The sequence below is a fragment of the Maylandia zebra genome, linkage group LG20 (genome assembly GCF_041146795.1).
Source record: "Maylandia zebra isolate NMK-2024a linkage group LG20, Mzebra_GT3a, whole genome shotgun sequence".
Taxonomy (NCBI): domain Eukaryota; kingdom Metazoa; phylum Chordata; class Actinopteri; order Cichliformes; family Cichlidae; genus Maylandia; species Maylandia zebra.
In genome coordinates, this window is record NC_135186.1 from 13900717 (window position 1) to 13921501 (window position 20785).

Genomic DNA, 20785 nt, shown 5'->3' on the forward strand with positions numbered 1-20785 from the left:
TTAAGTAGACAAAACCCAGCCCAGACTATTAGATTTGGTTATGTACTGAGGAAAACTATACGATGCTCTTTTATGTTTAATTAGAGTCGGCTGTGAATTAATCAGGTGTGAAACCCTCTGACCTTCACAGTTTGAAAGTGTGGGATTGTATATTGCAGGATTAAGACACAGGATCTTTGAATCTTAGAAAAAAGTATTTTTTACATCTCTAAAGATTTTGAAATGTCCACATTGAGACAGTCTAAGAAAATGCTCCACAGAAAAAGGCGCCCAACAAACAGCACACTAATAACAAGGTGTGTTATCGTCTCTGAGGTAAAAAGAGACCCTGGTTAACTTCTAAGTAATGAAAGGCCTCTCTCACATCTACTATGGGTAGACACTGAAGTGCTATGAAGACAAAAAGTGTGCACAGCAATGCTGCAAGGAGGGTCACAGCAGATGCAATTGCTTCATTCTCTGGAATCTAATTTTGGGACCATCTTAAAATGAAACGTACATAATTAACACAGGGCTCACAAACACAGAAGGACATAAGTTAAAATCTAATTCAAATTCTTTTTTCTTTTTAAAAAAAAAGGGACAGTGCATATTAATCTACAAATCAATGTTAATGTGTCAGAATTAGCCAAAAGGCTATTTTTCTTCCCTCTGTAAGTGTCTCATATTTGTCCTTTACAAATGAAGCTCACCCGTCCCAGTTTATGGTCAGCTATGGTGCAAGAATCCATAAAGGTCTGAGCTATGACAGACAGCACAGCATCCACGTGGTCTGATGTCTGCACATCAAAGATGAACTGCGGGTTCTTCAGGATATTGATCCAGAACCGCAGTGGCAAGCTGTTTGGTAAAGCAAGAAAACATTTACACATTTAAGCAGTGATTGTAATGTAAAAGTACAGTTATACATCAGATTTTAAAAAATGCTTCTAATCCCCTCTTATGCAGAAAAAAAGTGCAGGTTCTTTATTGGTGCTTCCATCCCTTTTGTTTGATTCTAACACACTCTGGTGTCCTGGGCCTTTTGGTTTCGTGTATCTGGAATGTGGTGAAAACGCAAAGCTCACGTGATGTCTAAACGAACTGCTCTGAGGAGGTTTGGTTACGACATGAATCAATGAAGAGCGCCATAACATTTATATGACTGACTAGATAAGCTTTAAAGAAAGAGCACATATAAATAATCACCTCATCCTTGAGTAATCGCATTAACAAGCTTGCACAAAAATACACTTAAAGCCTTTTTAGAGAGTTTAAAATATGAGAAACATGGTCAACACACAGGAATGGTTGTTATCACCAATAAGACAAACATACAAGACACTTCTTTTTGTGTCCTTTGTATATTTATTTGTCATTATTCACAATATGTAAGGTCCACGGTCTGTGAAATCATCACCACTTTTCTGGTGAGCTCTTTACAAGTACATAGAAAACAAATAAGATGCAGCCAAGTGCAGGTGGACCCACTGTCAGTAGCCTAAGTGACAATGGGTTTCCCCGGAAGACCCACATAGCAGTGATGTATACAAAGGTGACAAAATCTAATCTAAGATGTCATATGTTCCTCGTGTATCAACCAAATGCTTCAAAGTAACAAGCAGTTTAATAAGTCTCTGGCAAGGTTCATGAGCCCTGGCAAACCCTGGCAAATCTCTGCTGTTTCCACAAGATCTGCAAGTAAAGTCCTAGTACAGTAACACCATAAAACCAGCTGTTGTCCATACGTTCTGTGTGGGGTGCTTCTTCAATCTCTCGATGGATGAAATTCCCCTCGAAGCATATCTATGCTGTGTTTCATATGTCTCACGGCCCATGACCCATTCCTGGCTTCCAACTCTGCCTCTCAACATCCAAACCCAATATAAGCGTCTTTCACCCAGTTACCTGTTGGTTTTCCAGATGTGGATGGTCTCCGGGTCCATGATGTTGTGCTGCTGAGCCTGCTCATCCAACAGGTCGAAAAAGTATTTGACAGCTAGAGGTACAGGACGGCTGGTGCTGAGGATGGCGGTGAATAAATCATCCACAAACTTCTGCAGAGTGCCCTGAGACAGAGCAGAGAAAGTGACAGAGATAAATAAACCATGAAACAAAGAGGGGATGCTCTCTTTGAAGGGGCACTCCACAGATTATGCACATGAAGCTAAGTTAAGGTACATGTGTCATCTAACACAGCGGTCCCCAACCCCCGGGCCTCGGACCGGTACCGGTCCGTGAGTCGTTTGGTACCGGGCCGCGAGAGTTGAGGCTCAGGTGTGAAATGTATGGTTTTCAGGGTTTTTATCGGTTTTCAGCGTTATTTTGTTAGCGTTTTTAGCGTTAACTCGGTTTTCCTGGGTCCTTTCACATGTGTTATGAATAAATCTTCTTTTTTTCGGTACCGGTACTAGTTTTATACTGTTGTATTTATCCGCGACACCTTAAAGGTCGGTCCGTGAAAATATTGTCGGGCATATACCAGTCCATGGCGCATAAAAGGTTGGGGACCGCTGATCTAACAGTTATGTAGCATTTCCTGAGGCTCTGAACAAGCCCGCGTCTATTTTTTCCCATCCCAATGTCACAGGAGGTTTTCTCAATTTGGATTTAACTCTTTACCCCTTGAAAGCCCAGAGGACTGACCCTTAAGGCACCTGTCTGAACTGAGCGGTTTCTGTCATATTTAATGAATAAGATTCTATATTAATGGTCCATGGGATAATGAACCATGGTGTTTGGTGCAAAAATAAGAAATATGCAAGGCGTTCAATTGATGGAAGTTTCTATTTAATGAAATATGGGGGTTTTTTCACAAAAAAAAAAAAAAAAGCTACATGCTGTAAACCAGTGAGTTTGATGATGTCACAGGGGCTCTGACCATATTCAGGTTATATTTAATAGTGAAACAGTGAATTGTAGGAAATACAGGATCCCAAGTTTCTTGAGCCTTAAATCTAAAACTGAAAGTGCATCATTTTGACCTCTAATGTACAGAATTTGACAAATAGATTTTTATTTTTGTTTGTTTGGGGACTTTTTAAAGTCTCCCATCATGGATGGGCCAATTTAAATTCTTGAAACAATTCTGCAAGTAAGCAGCACAGGCATACATTGCAACTTATGAAATATACAGTTCGTTTATTTTGTCTGGTCATCTTATCCTCACTTAATCATCTATTTTCTTAAACCTTTAATTAGCTCAGGGTCACCAGGAGATCACATGGAGTGAGAGGCGTCAGTCATAAACCCGCGGTGACAGTATCACAGTGATAAGGAAAAAAGAAATCCTTTCTTCTTCCTCTTGTTTTTTGATGCATCAGTGTAGCAGCTCCTCACATGCACATTCAAGGTGTGCAGAGGTCCAAAGCTGGATGCTATTTGTGTAAAAGGGGTGGTTATATGCCAGAGCCGCTGACATGAAACTATGGAAACATGTTCAATTAAATATTAATGTAATAGTAATGGCAAAAACAAGCCAAATATTTATTTGACATTTGTGCATCTTAAATCCACTGTGTTCCCAGTTTATTCATTGTTCATCATTACTACATAACGTCTTGGGTCAACATACATTATAAAGATAAATATTTCATGAGCTCTAAATAATTTAGACTCACGCTGGTTCCTAACTGACAAAGGTTTCTTTGTGAAAACGTGAGCTCAAAATAGCACCACGTCATAGTCACAAAGGCCACCGTGTTCACATACTCAGTGTTGGCTGGCTCATAAGGAAAATATGGAACATGAGCAAATATGTTTTTCAATTATGTAATCTCTAAATGAAAAAACTTGGATTTGTTGGATTGGACCGAGTGTAGCAGGGTTTTGTGGCATCTCTGTTGTGAACATGTATGTCATGTCTCTGCACATCACACCTTCTTGCTGCTGACTCATTTCATATTTGTATATCAACTGTGGAGAATCCACAACAAAACCACTACATTTGGTGTTCCCAGCTGTTTACTCTGCTGCCTGGAGGCAACACAAACCTGAATAACACTCAGTAACACGTTTTGTTTATGAAAAATAAAAAAGAGGTATAAGTACCATCTGATGTCTGTTCAATTTAAATATACAAAACCTATTAAGATATTAGTGAGTGACCACCACCTTGTTTGTCCCCATTCAGACCATGTGTTTTACCTTCATGGAGAGCAGGCGTGTGAGGTAGATCTCGGGGATCGCTTTGGCTCGCTCCCCACCCTTCTCTCTCACACTACCTCTCCTGTGCTTGGGCAGCTCAGACTCCTCGCTGGCTTTTACCAGATGCCACAGTCTCACGCCTCCTTCTTCCCCATCATCCAGCATAGGGGTCTCTGGTAGGAGGGGACAAACAGTTGGATGGGTAGGTGAGAAACAGGTCACTACATTTGAGCTGTTTGTCTTTGTTTCAAGTGTTTGTACGCAGTGAACAACTGATGTTTTTGTTCATTATTACAGCTTTTATTCCCCCCACAAACTCATCTTCACACCTAAGTCACGGCCACTGTAAAATAGGATATGCATAAACAGTCAAACAGCGCCCTCCTCTGGTTATTTAGACTGAGTTCATCTGCTCAGATAAAACGTCTGAATGAAGGTCGCCAACCATTGCCATTAGATGCAGTTGTCTACATACAGACAGCAACGTATAACCATAATACCAACACAGGGGTAACAGATAATAATGAACTTACTCTCTCCTGGCATGTAATCGTGGCTGTCGTGAAGGTGATGTTTGTTGTTTCTGGGAACAAGGGCCACCGTCGCTCCGTCGGGGACCTGATTACACAGTCACATGACAACATTCACAATGTGATTAAAACTGCTTCCAAAACTTTAATGAGTTGAGGTGTGTGTGTGTGTGTGTGTGTATCAGTGTTTGTGTGATGTCAGCACTCACCTTGTAGTGCTGCAGTGTATTAAGGCGCTTCCATGAACCTTGCACTACTGATGTCAGGTCTTCATCTGATAGGATTAGGTGACCTGCAACACCTGCACGCCACTCTGAAGGGAGAAATGTTCAGGTAACCTTGAGCTTGTGCTAATAGCTGCAGAATTAAGACAGTAAACTTTGAGGATTGATAAAAACGAAAACCCTCAGGGACCACAGATGTTATTTCCTGGGTTGAATCTGGTAGACCAGCTGGCAGCTTTGCTTGTTTAAAGGTGCACTGTGTAAAATGTCACAACTACACACCAGTGGACTGCAGAATGCAGTCAGCTGAATTTGGCTTTCTTACCCCTCACCAATTCAAATGCATGATCCTACCTACAGTGACTGTAATCTGTCACTGACTGCAGGCAGTGACAGATTACAGATGAACAGCAGACAAACATCTCTGGCCGCCAGTCTCCTGTTTCCCTCAACTGTCAATGTGTCCATGTCTATTTACTCTGGCGCAGGCTGTAAAATTTAAACAGATACGAGTTGATGAGCGAGTGACATTCACCTCTCACTGATGACAGAGATACTGAGAAGTTGCTGAGGGTACCCTGAACGTGTCTGTCAAATGGATCTAACACTGCTGACTTGAGTGTGTGAGAATGACTCAAACTGTTTATCAGATGGAAAGTGTGATTTTCGGGCCACTCGAGCTTAACATTAGCTGGTATAATATTATCCTATAACCAGCTATTGATGCTATTTAGTCGGGTGTCGCAGCTGTTCGGAGACGGGAGGGTCAAATGTCTAATCTGCTGACAATATCAGGAATAAATTAGCATGTTGTTGCACATTTCTGTGTGTTAGAGCCCTGACGTCTGCTCAGGTGATGACATTTTATTAAGATGCCTGTGGCGTTGTCTCTTTCCTTCGGCTTTTCACTCATTTCTCTGATGATGAAACAGGTACGATCCTTCATAGCTTGAGTCCAAAGGTACAAACATTAATGAAAGTGTTTTGACTTCTATGGCACATTAATACCTGCAAGTTCTCTTTTCCTCCACCTTTGATGTACTACGTATGTGGCTGGTCACACGCATGAAATGTGCTCGTTGCAGTGGCGATTTCCATCTCAGCCATTGTATTCAAGATGGAAGAGCAATACGGCAGCTTCCACTCCTATTCATTTTTATGGATTAATTCTAGGTTCATCACAATGTATGAATTTGTTGGAAGATGTAATTATACACTAGTTTCTATTCTATTTCAGATTTAGAAGTGATATCTTTTCAGCAGATGCGTTTTCACCTTTTACTTTTTCAAACCAGAACCGAGTGTTGTTTAGATGACTGGTGAGGTTGTTTAATGTTTAAATACTGACTCAATGACAGTTGTTTTGTTTTCTCTTATGCACTTCACACAAAAAAAAAAAAAACGTCTGCATCTCTATAATTAAAATCCTCACATAAGAGAAGACTGAAACACAAGAAAGAGTTATGCTGTTGTGAAATGAATCTGACTCACCAAGATGTAACGAGTCGATGTGCGGCCGCTGAGAAAAAGATGTTCCCTTCCAGGTTTGTTCCAGAAGTTTCTCTTTTACTTGTGTGATGGTGTCGCAGTCCAGCACCTTAGCGGGAACCGTCTGCGCTGTGGTGCCGCCGCTGGCAGCTGCAGCTGGCATCACCACATTTAGAGTCTGGACACATGTACACAAATGCTGGTTATGGATAAAACACACTGTAACACTGTAGGACACTGTAACACTGATAACACTGTAGGACACACGGCACTTTGGAGGAGTGTTTGAGTGTTCACTTGTGTGCAACCATCCACACTGGTTTGACTTTAAATTGTTTAAGCTTAAATCTTAACAGTTTGACGTTTACATTAATTTTAGTCATGTTTTATTTTAAAGATGTCAAAGTTATGTGAAAAGCACACCCCATTACTCAGTAGCTTGTATAACCACCTTTAGCAACAATAACATAAAATGTCATCAGTTTAAGCATTAAGACACTTTGTCCCACTCTCACATCAGGTCTTTGAGGTTAGTGAACATTTTTCCATGCACCGCTCTCTCTTAAGGCCCCATCACAACTTCAATCAGGTTGATGTCTGGACTTCAACTAGGCTACTGCAACATCTTGATTCTTGTCTTTTTCATCCAATCTGTAGCTGATTTGCTGCTGCGTTTGGGAGCATTGTCCTGTCACATGACCCAATTTGATGTTCTTCTGGCAGGAATTCCAAATAAGCCACACTTATTCATCCTTTTTCTAACTGTACTGTCATCAACTTTAAACTGAGGAGCTCTTGAATTTTGTTCAAGCTTGTCTGACCATTCTTTCCTGATACACCCACTCCTGGTAAGACTGTTGTATTGTTTTTATGCAACCCTGAATGCTCCAGACCAAAGTGACAAAAATCTGCTTTTATAAAGGTTCTCACGTCTTGATGACAAATTAATCATCAACACGTTGATGTGTAGGCATTTGATTAAATCTCTTAATTCCTGTGGAAACAGTAAGGACGTACTTAGCTTATTCAGTTAAATATCAGCATATGATAATAAACCAAACAGGAAAACATGGGTTTCTCCTTCCAACATTAACAATGCTGCAATCAAAGGATGTGTGAGTTCTAACCAGTGTGCGGTACTCCACGTCCTCTCGCAGGAGTCGGTTGTCGTTAAGTGTGTACTTGGCTTTTCCAGTCACAGCGTCCACAGGTCCCTTATCCACCTGGTGCTTTATTGCTCTGAACAGCATGTAGAAAGATTCCCCTGCTGATTCCTGGCCAGGCATGAAGAATTCATTCATTAAAGTGGTATTCCACTTCTGATCAGTCACACTGTCTTACTGGTGAGCGACATTTGATCTCCACTGACTTTCTGTGAAATGTGCTTTAAATACAGCGCATCTGTTCCTCCTATAATGAAGTGTTTCAATGTTATAATTCAACAACTGACAGCAAATTCATGCAGCGCTGCAGTTAGCACTCCTTCCTGCTTATTTGTAACATTTATTGGAGTATCTAATCATATGAAGATGAGAGTTTTTAGCATCAAGCACTTGTGTGTTCCCATGGTATTATTGGTACTATTTAACGACACTGCTTGTTGAGGAACTGTCAGGCCTCAAACTAGAGATTTAGATGGACTTGTCTTCTTGCTTAGTTTAACACCGGAGCCTCCCATTGCTCTTTAAAAAAGAAATTAAAGCCAGTTTTAATACTTTAATACTGTGAAGAAAATAGTACACACCATCGTGTGATTTTTTTTTTATTAGTTTATTTTAATCAAATTTTTTGCTTTATTTCTTAGAACAAGGATTATCTTGTCTTTTTTCAGAATCATTTGAACATAAAAGGTTTTCTGATAAAACCCTAACACTGTCTTTTAGAGGAAGAGGAAGGGTAAACTCTACCAACTATACCCCTTAAAGGGTTAAAAAAATTAAGTAAATCAAATTGAATTAATTTTTTTTTTTTTTTTACAAAAAATATAAACTAATGAATGTTTCTGATCATCTTATTGCTAAGACTGTGCTGTGCGTTTCAAAGGGAAGAAATTTTAGCAGTTCTGTACCAAAGTTGTTAAAAATGACCTTGAAAGCACAATTTTAGCAGATTTCCCCCCTTTTCAGGCTCTTAAAACATTTTCCTGACATAAAAACTTCACAGTAAAGAGACAGTAAAAATATTCTTTTTTATAACTTCAAATAACACTATAGTAGTAACTGATGTTCGTCATGTTTCACTGACCGCCAGTGTCTAACCAGCTAATGTCTGGTCAACCTTAAAACAACTTACCCTCAGAAACGTGAAGAGACAAATGGACATCCAGTTTGTCAGCAGCTTCTCAACAACTGATTCAGTTCTGGGGAGGAAAAAAATGAGACACATGTAAATGATCCGTGGATGAAAAACATCTCCTACTCGCCAACTAGGACAGGTTAAAAAAACGGCATCACCTCCTCAGCATCAGTTTGGGGTTCTTGGCCACATACTGTTCCACTAGGTCATTGAGCAACGTCTTCAGGATGTCTGTGAAGTACTCGAGTTTACCGTGCAGAGCTACAGTCAGCAGAGAGGCCACGTAGGCCCGGTCCCTGGGGGAGAAGGTCCGCTGCACCTCAAGAGTGTGAATAAACTAGAAAAACAAAAAAGGTGAGAATATGGAGTTAATTAATCTGTGTGTGAAAAATCCCCCTCGTTTCTGTCGAGACCAGGTAAACCTTGGCAGAATAGCTCTGTATCTCTAGTATGGGAACTCCCCATCCTTCTATTGCATGCACATAAGGCTGACATTGGAGAGTAGTAGCAGCAAAATAGAACCAACAATTCTGTGGGTTGCAAAGGGGCTTGCTTTGCAAATGTAGGCAGCATAAATAAATAAACACAGATTTAATAAAAAGCAGCTGTGGAGGCTTACCTTAGTGAGAAAAAGTTTACTGTTCAGCAGATTGGACAACTGAATCAGCCCTTGCTCAACCGTCTGCCTTCGACTCTCTGGGACATCCAGATCTCGTCTCAGTGGGGACTCCTGGTGCCCCGGGAAGAAAATACGCTCAGCATACGTTCGGTAATCCAGGAAGGGAATCCCAGAGCCCACCAAATCACTGGACATGTCCATCATCTCTGTCATCAAGTCTAAAAAAAAGAATAAAGGTCTTGGTTTAGTCTAACTTTAAGGACATGTATTCTCTAAAAGTCCCGAAGAAAAAGAGGAAGTTACCTGTGAACTCCTTCTTACAGCGGTCTCTGACACTGGTCTCCAGGTTCTCCAGCTGGATCTGGACTTTCTTATAGTCCCTCATGGCCTGTTTGCTCTTTCTCCTGACCCACAAGCCATGATGAAAAGGCAATATTACAGCCAAAACCAACCAATATGTTGATCAAAGGAGAAACTGATGCTCAGTGAATTGAACATGTTTACCTGTATATGAGCACTATGATGAGCACAATGAGAGCCACTATGGATGCTCCAACACCGACTCCCACCTGAGCCTCTAGAGGAAATGTAGACTGTGTCTGGCTGTCGTACTCTACTCTGCCCAGAGAAAAGTTCAGATTTCCCATTTTCACCTGAAAAGCAGGTGAAAAAGAACAAGTTTAACACTACAGCAAGAAAGTATTTACTATATGAACTAGAGAGGGTTCACTGAACTCAAATTCACAGTTCTTTGCATCATGTACTCACCGTAAACTCAGGCAGACTGTCCACGCCATCCTGCTTCTTCCTACCTTTCACCGAGGGCTGCTGAGCCGGTGGCTCGCAGTACAAGTGGCTGTGTGTCAGGGTCTTCACCGAACACAGGCCGTCACCTATCCAAGCCTCCACCTCGCGCTTGGACATGGCTCGATCTAGATGTTCTCCCTTGATAAAAAAAAAACAGAGTACGGCTTTTCTAAAGCAGCTCTGACAAAACACAACAGCATTTCATGTGTTTAGTCAGAAGAAACCCAGCCTCTGCGGAAAGAATGTAATTTTGCTCTTCTTCCACTCAGCTGCAGCATTCAATAAAATGTTATTATCATTTATATTTTATAGAAGGACATTCATATGATTTATTTCTCAATATGTTCTTTGAAACCTGAACCAGTAAGTGGAAAGACTTACTGAGGATAGGAGGTGGTCCTATGCAGACTTCTTAAAGCCTTTTATGTTATTTAAAGATGTAGTTGCATATTGTGCCCACAAGGAGGCAATGTATGCATACAGCATTTGGTCTGAGTGTGCCTTGAGAATGACTCCACATGAAATAGGAAACACATTATCTGCATTACTTTGTCAATCACGATGATCGTTTTTATGACTATTTTGATAGTGTGCAATTATTAAATGTGGGATTTATATGGGTTTTATCCAATTTCCTTTCCATATTAGGAGCATTCATACAGCTCTTATCATGCCTGCAGCGCAGTGTACTTTACTGCAGTGCAGAGAGGTTGCTTCTCTCAGGTAGGGACCTTACTAAAGAAACTGACTGTTAAAACTTACCACACTGCTGAAAGTAGTACAGAAACAGGAAATGACAGACCTGTCACCAGAGAGTTTTGTCCATCTAACCACAACAACTACTTCTTCCATAAAGTGGCATGTTGTTGCGTTTTCTATTCATTGTTAGCGTTTTATTTTATTTTTTCAGGCTGACTTCAACAACACTGTGAGACTGTTTGTTTAACACAGTCTTGAGCAGAAACAAAGTGGTGCCAGTTTATTTCGAGCTCGAGGTTCCCGTAACTCACCTCGACAGAGATGATGCTGCCGGGTTTGTGATGGTACGGCTTGCTGGGATCATTCCGGTTCAGCTTGTAGAGCGTGGGGTTGAGCTCATACCTAAAGGCTTCCTTACCCACGGTGTTGAAGTCAAAATGAAGGCTGTCCAACAGGAAGTGAACTTTGACCCTTGCATTAATGGCCTCCGGGCCCACGGCTGGGGTCGGGCACAAGATGAGGGAGGAGCTGTTCACCGTGCAGCGAAACTCGTACTGGAAGAGAGCACGGGGGAAGTGAAAAAGAAGATAATCCTTGGATGCGTATTTTAAACAAAATCAGTGCAGTAAATAATCATTTCTGTACAATCCCATGAAGACACCTGTTTGACATGGCAGAGCGTCCCCTCAGGGCAGTCCGCCTCTGGAACAATCCTCCTCCATCTCTTCAGCGGACCCTGGTGATCCTGTCCTCGGTTCAGGCTTCCTTCTTTCTTCTTAACCACACTTCTCCGCCTCCTGGGAGGGAGAGTATCACGAGGACTGAGGGTAACCCTCATTTTTGGCTCCTGGACCACATCCAGGTTCTGACCAGAAACTGTGATGATTCTGCCTCCACTGTGGGGGAAAGCAGTAGGAAAGAAAATGAGTTCAGTGGATTTGTGTTAATTTAATATGTCTGTCGTCACTTTTACAATACTGCAATATTTAATACCGAATTGCTTAATACCTTACACATGCACTGATACAAGTGTAATTTGGGGGGCTAACCCAGCCTGTGTTGAGCCCATTCCAGCTGTCATTGGGTGAGAGGAGAGCACACGCCGGCCACACTGACCGTCCATTACAGGGTTAACACAGAGTTACAGTCCTCTACTCACAATCATATTCACCTAAAGCCAGTTTAGAATCACCAAAATCCCTAAGATGTGGGAGGAGAGCCCATGCAGGCAAAGGGAGCACATGCAAACTCCACACAGAAAGGCCCCGGCCGGCCAGCAGATTGCTGTGAGGTGACTGTATTAATCTTGGATTGGGGTTTGTTTTATAAACCGTGTGTGTCCCTTTTCTATAGCTTTCTATAGGTTTGTTTCAATATGGAAAAACTTATGTTTCTCTTTAGACTCTGAAACTAAAGTTTTTAAGCTCATCAAATAGATAATATGGGTGATGATCCATTTTATTGGTGATTTAATAAAAATGGATTTTATAATATTAAAAGCATTTTACTTGACTTCATTAATGGACTAGATGTATACAGTTATATTCCACTAAAGCACCTGAGAAAGCTTTTGGACGGAGCAGCCTTGGTGATGTTTGGGTTGGGGGTGTAATGATACACCGAGCCCTTCAGGTGGCGCTCTGCACCACCAAACCGCACAGTGATGCCGTGTTCTCCCGTCCTGTTGCTGCCTCGGGTCAGACAGCTGATGTGATCCTTCTGGATGTCGCGCCTGAGAAGAGGAACGTCTTTTAGATTTTAACCCACAAATCAAATCCTGCAGCATGAACAGGATTTATTCTGGAAGTGCTTACACATCACACGGTATTCCTCCAATTAAGACGCTGACTTCGTTCAGGTGTCCTGTCCTCAGTGCTTGGCCTGTGATGGTGAGAGAGGAGCCACCTGCTTTGGGCCCTCTGTGGGGGAAGATGCTGCTTAGCACGGGATTCTGGAGAGAGAAGAGAGATCAAGCATGAGACGCAAAGAATAAAAGTGTAATCGATAACTCAATACTAAGATGAAGATTTATAGGGAAGATAAAAAGAAAGGCCAGGGCATTCTGGGAAACACTGGTAGTGTGCCTGATGGCCGTTGAAGGTAGCAATTCATTTGCTTGTCATTTGCAAAGATGGTAGACTTAATTAAGTCTACCATCAGGGTTTTAGTCCTTCTTCTGCTATGTAAATAAGTAGATGCGCTCCTACTGTATTGTATTGCAGTGCCTTTCTTGCATTTCAAACACACTTTGAGGCCTTATTAAGAAAATCCATGTGGGAGCTGAGGTTTCCGTAATTGGCCAGATTTCTGTTGTGAGAAAGCTTCTCTCACAAACAGCAGCAGTTGTGGACGACTCTTCCTAATGCCACACTCGAGTGCTGACACATTGCAGCCTCATCACTTTCTCCAAAGGAGGAGTTTTAAAAAATACCAGGGGACCCCCCCCGCTCCCGCCCATCTCGGTCAGGTCTGGGTCCATCTGCTTTGGTCCACACCCCAGGGCGATTAGCGTGTTCTTGCATGTGCAACTGGAGCAAACTCAGGGGGAATCACAGCAGAGTTCAAACTAAATAACTGCTGCCTGTGATCTGGGTGTGAAAATGCCCCTGAGATGGCCTGGTTTTGTTTGGTTTTTTGAAATGCTTGTTTAATTTCTTGTAAATTGCTGCACTGTGCTGCAGCAGTTTCTGCAGATAAGAAGGGTGTTTATGGACACATAAACATTTAACATCACGTATGAATATAACCCAGTTTTCCTCATAAGTGATCTTGGCAGCTAGATTTCACAACAAAGAAAAGCAATGTCTTATCTGATTCTCACATATGCAGACCGTGTGTGTGTGTGTGTGTGTGTGTGTGTGTGTGTGCGCGCGCGCGCGCATGAGTGCGTGTATCTGTGCGTGTCTGATAAGAGAGACAGAAAATGAACAAGTCTGCTTAGCATTTCACCGTGCGTAACGCCTGAGTAACCCGACTTGTTTGAATTGAAGAACGTGCTGAACTGCTATACCGTTACATCATTACATCAGTACAGGGAGTGCAGAATTATTAGGCAAGTTGTATTTTTGAGGAATAATTTTATTATTGAACAACAACCATGTTCTCAATGAACCCAAAAAACTCATTAATATCAAAGCTGAATGTTTTTGGAAGTAGTTTTTAGTTTGTTTTTAGTTTTAGCTATTTTAGGGGGATATCTGTGTGTGCAGGTGACTATTACTGTGCATAATTATTAGGCAACTTAACAAAAAACAAATATATACCCATTTCAATTATTTATTTTTACCAGTGAAACCAATATAACATCTCCACATTCACAAATATACATTTCTGACATTCAAAAACAAAACAAAAACAAATCAACGACCAATATAGCCACCTTTCTTTGCAAGGACACTCAAAAGCCTGCCATCCATGGATTCTGTCAGTGTTTTGATCTGTTCACCATCAACATTGCGTGCAGCAGCAACCACAGCCTCCCAGACACTGTTCAGAGAGGTGTACTGTTTTCCCTCCTTGTAAATCTCACATTTGATGATGGACCACAGGTTCTCAATGGGGTTCAGATCAGGTGAACAAGGAGGCCATGTCATTAGTTTTTCTTCTTTTATACCCTTTCTTGCCAGCCACGCTGTGGAGTACTTGGACGCATGTGATGGAGCATTGTCCTGCATGAAAATCATGTTTTTCTTGAAGGATGCAGACTTCTTCCTGTACCACTGCTTGAAGAAGGTGTCTTCCAGAAACTGGCAGTAGGACTGGGAGTTGAGCTTGACTCCATCCTCAACCCGAAAAGGCCCCACAAGCTCATCTTTGATGATACCAGCCCAAACCAGTACTCCACCTCCACCTTGCTGGCGTCTGAGTCGGACTGGAGCTCTCTGCCCTTTACCAATCCAGCCACGGGCCCATCCATCTGGCCCATCAAGACTCACTCTCATTTCATCAGTCCATAAAACCGTAGAAAAATCAGTCTTGAGATATTTCTTGGCCCAGTCTTGACGTTTCAGCTTGTGTGTCTTGTTCAGTGGTGGTCGTCTTTCAGCCTTTCTTATCTTGGCCATGTCTCTGAGTATTGCACACCTTGTGCTTTTGGGCACTCCAGTGATGTTGCAGCTCTGAAATATGGCCAAACTGGTGGCAAGTGGCATCTTGGCAGCTGCACGCTTGACTTTTCTCAGTTCATGGGCAGTTATTTTGCGCCTTGGTTTTTCCACACGCTTCTTGCGACCCTGTTGACTATTTTGACTGAAACGCTTGATTGTTCGATGATCACGCTTCAGAAGCTTTGCAATTTTGAGACTGCTGCATCCCTCTGCAAGATATCTCACTATTTTTGACTTTTCTGTGCCCGTCAAGTCCTTCTTTTGACCCATTTTGCCAAAGGAAAGGAAGTTGCCTAATAATTATGCACACCTGATATAGGGTGTTGATGTCATTAGACCACACCCCTTCTCATTACAGAGATGCACATCACCTAATATGCTTAATTGGTAGTAGGCTTTCGAGCCTATACAGCTTGGAGTAAGACAACATGCATGAAGAGGATGATGTGGACAAAATACTCATTTGCCTAATAATTCTGCACTCCCTGTATGTAGTTACAGCTCTATTGCTATGAATAGAACTGTTACTGCTGTAAACTTCATTTTGATTATAACAGTTCAGCCAGAAAGCTCACATTTAACTGACAGATTAATGGTGCTTATGTTGGCCTAGGACACGCACAGGAAAAAGATTTTTGATCTCAAGATGTTAAAATAGAAAAGAACAGAATTTAGGTGTCTAGCTTCTGAGCCAATCAGAGGACCATGCAAAAGAAAGACATTAGTGAGCGATGCATAAATATTCCCCCTTCCACTGAGGCTGAGGTGGATGCTGAAGGTGATGAAGGGGTTGAAAGAGCAGGTACTGCAGGCATGTCAGAGAGAAAATCTGTAGATAGATAGAAACAGACTGCAAGTGTGTGAGGAAGTGCAGCTGGAAGTGCCTGCCTGAGCTATCTATAAGGGCTTCACACTGTTGTTCATATACATTGACATCATGAGAATATGTAGATGTAACAGTGTTTATGTGGTATTATTCCACTTGCCACAAATGTCAGTGTAATGGGGAAACAGCGCCCCCCCTCTCGGGGTGGCTGGTTAGGTGAGGCTGGCTGCAGTAATCACTGCCAGTCTGCCGTAGCCATACGAGAGGTGAGTTGTATTGTTCCGCACACGATATAGCTAAGTAGTACAGACACATAAAACATGTTTGATTAGCTGATGGGCACCGAGTGTAATAAGTGCTTAGTGGACACATGTCCAACACCAATTTTATGTACTTTTCATTTGTTTATTAATGTGTGAAACTATATGCTAAAGCGGAATGCTAATGAGATGTTCTGCCGTAGTGTGCTGTGCAGAGTGGTGTGTGGCGAGCCAGTGCACTGATAATACACCGTTGTTTCCATTCAGGTACATCACTTGTTGTTGCTGTTATTTTATTGTATATTAGAAATTGTAATATGGCTGCAGTAATCGCTGCCAGTCTGCCGTAGCCATACGAGAGTGTGCTGTGCGGAGTGGTGTGTGGCGAGCCTGTGCACTGATAATACACCGTTGTTTCCATTCAGGAAATAAAGTGGCAACGATCGATCAGAGACTCCTTGTCTTCTTAAAAACACAACACAACGCAGAGTCAAGGAGTCTGTTTGGGCCGAACTGTTGCAGCGGTATGAAGCAGAAACCGGTTACACTGGTGCCGTGACCCAAGCTCCTGCAATCCTGCGACCGCAACGGGGGGCGTCTACTTCCTGGAAGGTGGAAAAGTCGCGGGAGCTGTCTTCCAGGCCCATAGTGAACATGAGTCCAGGGTGTGGCCACATGCTCTCCTTCTGCCCCAGTGCTCTCAGACTGTGCTTACGCCAAACCAGTCTGACTCTCAACCCTTCTCGCGTGATGACCTAGTGGGACACCAGTGGCGTGATGATGTGCTGTGCAGAGTGATCTCCTATGTGGAAAGGGGACAGAGACCCTCGAGGAGGGAGCGGGCAAGTGAACCGGTTGATACGAAGAGATTTCTAAGGGCTTGGGACAAGTTAACTGTGAGAGATGGTGTGCTGTATCGAGTCTCCAAGAATCCAATCTCAAAGACAAAGACTTATCTGTATGTTGTGGGTGGCTGTAGCTCAGGTGGCAGAGCAGGTCAGCCACTAATCAGAAGGTCAGTGGTTCGATCCCAGGCTGCACCCTGGCTGCATGCCAAATATCCTTGGGCAAGATACTAACCCCGTGTTTGCCTACTGGTGGTGGTCAGAGGGCCCGGTGGCGCCTGTGTCCGGCAGCCTCGCCTCTGTCAGTGCGCCCCAGGGCAACTGTGGCTACAATGTAGCTTGCTATCGCCAGTGTGTGAATGTGTGTGTGAATGGGTGGATGACTGAATGTAGTGTAAAGCGCTTTGGGGTCCTATGGACTAGAAAAGCGCTATACAAATGCAGGCCATTTACCATTTGTTCCGCCAACCTTGCGGCTCGCTGTACTGAAAGGCGTCCATGATGAAGCTGTTCACCAGGGACAACAACGAACACTTAATCTGGCCAGGCATAGATTCTACTGGCCTGGTATGGCCAAACATGTGTCAGAGTATGTACGGTGCTGCAGAACGTGTGTTGTTAGCAAGTCGCCTGAGCCAGAGGCGAGAGCACCTTTAGAGAATATCAGAACATCAGAGCCTCTTGAACTGGTCTGCATAGATTTTTGGTCTGCGGAGGATTCGGCGAACAAATCAGTGGATGTGCTTGTGGTCACAGACCACTTTACTAAGATTGGGGCATAGAAAGGCCTGAGCTATCAGTCTGCTAAGGCGGTGGCACACCAACTCTGGCATAACTACTTCTGCATCTACGGCTTTCCAAAACGCCTTCACTCAGATCAGGGAGCTAATTTTGAGAGTGTGCTCATTGCCGAGCTATTGAATGTGGCAGGTGTCCAGAAGTCTCACACGACCCCATACCATCCGATGGGAAACGGCTCCTGCGAGAGGATGAACCGTACCTTGGGCAACATGATTCGTGCATTACCCCCAAGAGCCAAGCAAAGGTGGCCTGATGCACTGAAAGCTCTCACATTCGCCTATAACTGCACAGACCATGAGACAACTGGCTATGCGCCATTTCTGCTGATGTTTGGCAGAGTGCCAAGACTGCCGATTGATGTGATCTTTGGCTCTGTTATTGAGCACCAAGACATCATGAACTATGATCGATATGTCCAGACATTGAGGAGGGACCTCAAAGAGGCCATGGATTTGGCGCAGGAGGTGGCACGCAAAAATTTGAAGCGTCACACGGACCTCTACAACCGGAAGGTGCGGGGAGCCCCAGTAGCGATTGGTGATCGCGTCCTTTTGGCCAACAAAAAGGGACGTGGCAAAAGAAAACTTGCTGATCGCTGGGAGAGTGTTGTCTATACAGTTTTTGACAAAAATGATGAGAGTCACACCTTTAAGCTGATGGATGATTCCACAGGGCAAGTGAAAGTTGTGCATCGCAACCTGATAATGCCAGTGAACTTCCTTCTTCTCAGTGGTGCTTCAGTTCAGGATGATGCAGATGAGCTTTCTGAGTCTGGCTCGCTGATGGTTGGATGCGACGGAGAAGCTGTCTGCAACTCATCAGTGGGCACGGCTGAATACAGGACGACAGCTTGGGTGTCTGACTTACCGTCTGCAGTGTCCAGCGACTCGCTGATGACAGAGGTTACTCGACCAGAAGGCAGCATGGTGGATCAAGAGCTTTCCTGTACCAGTGTTCCCCCTGTTGACACTGAGGAGCAGGTAGATGCCACCTCTGGTGGTCAACATTCTGACCTGCTTATGTCTGTGGCCCCAGTTGCAGCCTCCTCTGTTTTGGAGTTTGCAGCCATTACTGACAGCGACCAGGACAATGAAGCTGCTATTGAGGGTCATGTCTCGACCACAGTTGTTCCGCCCAACGCAGACTCGATTGATGTTAACAGGGTGGTGGGGACTCGTGCTAGATCGAGTGGGAGACGGTTACTTAAGCCTGTTTCCAGGTTGATTGAAATGATGCATCAGAGACCTGTTAAAGTTTAAATATTGTTGATGATGGTGAGTTGATTCTATTGTTGTTGAAGTGGGACTTTGATCTTTAGAATTGAAACTGATTATTTGTCGTTGATTTTTCTGTGTCAGAGTGGCGTACAGTTATGATGTGATGAAATATGTAACTGGGATATTTTGTTCTTTTTTTGGAAGGGGTCTGGCCAACTTCTTCTTCTACTTCCTTTGGGGATAGTCCTCTGACTGAATTTTCTTTGTGACTGTACGACCTGGTATTACTGAGCAGATTTATCACATGTTGGTAGCTGTGGATTAGCTATTGGATTTTTTTTTTTAAATCTTGTTCTTTTTTTTTTTTTGAGGATTATTGGGTTTTTGTCCTCTGTGTTATGGTGACTGTGGTGTACCTGTTTTTTTTTTAAGGGTGTTTTTTTTGTTTGTGGTGTTTGTTTATTTGAGTGTGCAAGTGGAATTCAGCAGGGGGGAATGTAACAGTGTTTATGTGGTATTATTCCACTTGCCACAAATGTCAGTGTAATGGGGAAACAGCGCCCCCCCTCTCGGTGTGGCTGGTTAGGTGAGGCTGGCTGCAGTAATCGCTGCCAGTCTGCCGTAGCCATACGAGAGGTGAGTTGTATTGTTTCGCACACGATATAGCTAAGTAGTACAGACACATAAAACATGTTTGATTAGCTGATGGGCACCGAGTGTAATAAGTGCTTAGTGGACACATGTCCAACACCAATTTTATGTACTTTTCATTTGTTTATTAATGTGTGAAACTATATGCTAAAGCGGAATGCTAATGAGATGTTCTGCCGTAGTGTGCTGTGCAGAGTGGTGTGTGGCGAGCCAGTGCACTGATAATACACCGTTGTTTCCATTCAGGTACATCACTTGTTGTTGCTGTTATTTTATTGTATATTAGAAATTGTAATATGGCTGCAGTAGTCGCTGCCAGTCTGCCGTAGCCATACGAGAATGTGCTGTGCGGAGTGGTGTGTGGCGAGCCTGTGCACTGATAATACACCGTTGTTTCCATTCAGGAAATAAAGTGGCAACGATCGATCAGAGACTCCTTGTCTTCTTAAAAACACAACACAACGCAGAGTCAAGGAGTCTGTTTGGGCCGAACTGTTGCAGCGGTATGAAGCAGAAACCGGTTACACAGACACATAAGTACAATATGTCAGGAAGGTGTACCTGCTGACTGATACAGTGCTTGAGCCACTATAAACCCAACAGTGGTTCTCAGGAAACAACTCCTTTTACTTTGAATCTTTAGGTCCTTTGTTACGTTTGTTACTTTGTTATGTTCCCATTTGAAGTTTAAACTTTTGAAATGTTTCATTTTATTTACATTTTTAGTGCATTATTTCTTTCTTTTTGACCCATTCGTGGTAGCTGGGTAATATGAATTTGAAGAGTGAACAGGCTTCTTTCTGAACAGTTTGGGGTTGACTCAACACTGTACGAGTAAGTCTAAATAACCGAAATGGACACAAATCAAGATAAATGATAAGAGAAAAAATGTTCAATTCATTAAATACAGAACAAACTGTTGACTGAGCCAACCTCAGCCTCTTAATTGTGGACCTCATCCTTTGTCATTCTCGACACATATCTTGCAAGGCCTTTCTCCTAAAATCTCTCTTTAGCATTGCTGTTTCTTGAACATGTGTGCATACACACAACCTAATGTATTATTATATTTTGTTTTGCTTTGTTCTCCTTTCGTCCCTCTTTTGCAAATGCTGGATTTTGGACTAAACAATTCAATTACCGTAGTTTTCGGGTCATATGCCGCTACTTTTTTCCCACGCTGTGAACACTGCGGCTTATACTGATGTGCGGCTAATGCATATTTTTTTTCTTGCGGCCAAAAACATTTTGCCAGGTAACAGTAGACCAATAAAATTTCTAAGTAGTATATA

At 42.8% G+C, this 20785-nt stretch overlaps 1 protein-coding gene across 2 annotated transcripts in view; it reads right to left on the reverse strand.

Moving 5' to 3' along the window:
- plxnb1a (plexin b1a) overlaps positions 1-20785 on the reverse strand; it is an 82585-nt gene that overhangs the window by 4976 nt on the left and 56824 nt on the right. For both annotated transcript variants that reach the window (XM_012924356.3, XM_004570004.3), the window contains 17 exons: positions 12602-12738; positions 12346-12519; positions 11449-11683; positions 11099-11341; positions 10050-10226; positions 9786-9934; positions 9585-9685; positions 9282-9499; positions 8821-8999; positions 8660-8726; positions 7495-7641; positions 6371-6545; positions 4865-4968; positions 4659-4743; positions 4126-4298; positions 1888-2048; positions 693-840 (listed from right to left, as the gene is read on the reverse strand). In XM_012924356.3, coding sequence (XP_012779810.3) covers positions 693-840; positions 1888-2048; positions 4126-4298; positions 4659-4743; positions 4865-4968; positions 6371-6545; positions 7495-7641; positions 8660-8726; positions 8821-8999; positions 9282-9499; positions 9585-9685; positions 9786-9934; positions 10050-10226; positions 11099-11341; positions 11449-11683; positions 12346-12519; positions 12602-12738 — 2673 coding nt within the window. The remainder of the gene's footprint in view (positions 1-692; positions 841-1887; positions 2049-4125; positions 4299-4658; positions 4744-4864; positions 4969-6370; positions 6546-7494; positions 7642-8659; positions 8727-8820; positions 9000-9281; positions 9500-9584; positions 9686-9785; positions 9935-10049; positions 10227-11098; positions 11342-11448; positions 11684-12345; positions 12520-12601; positions 12739-20785) is intronic.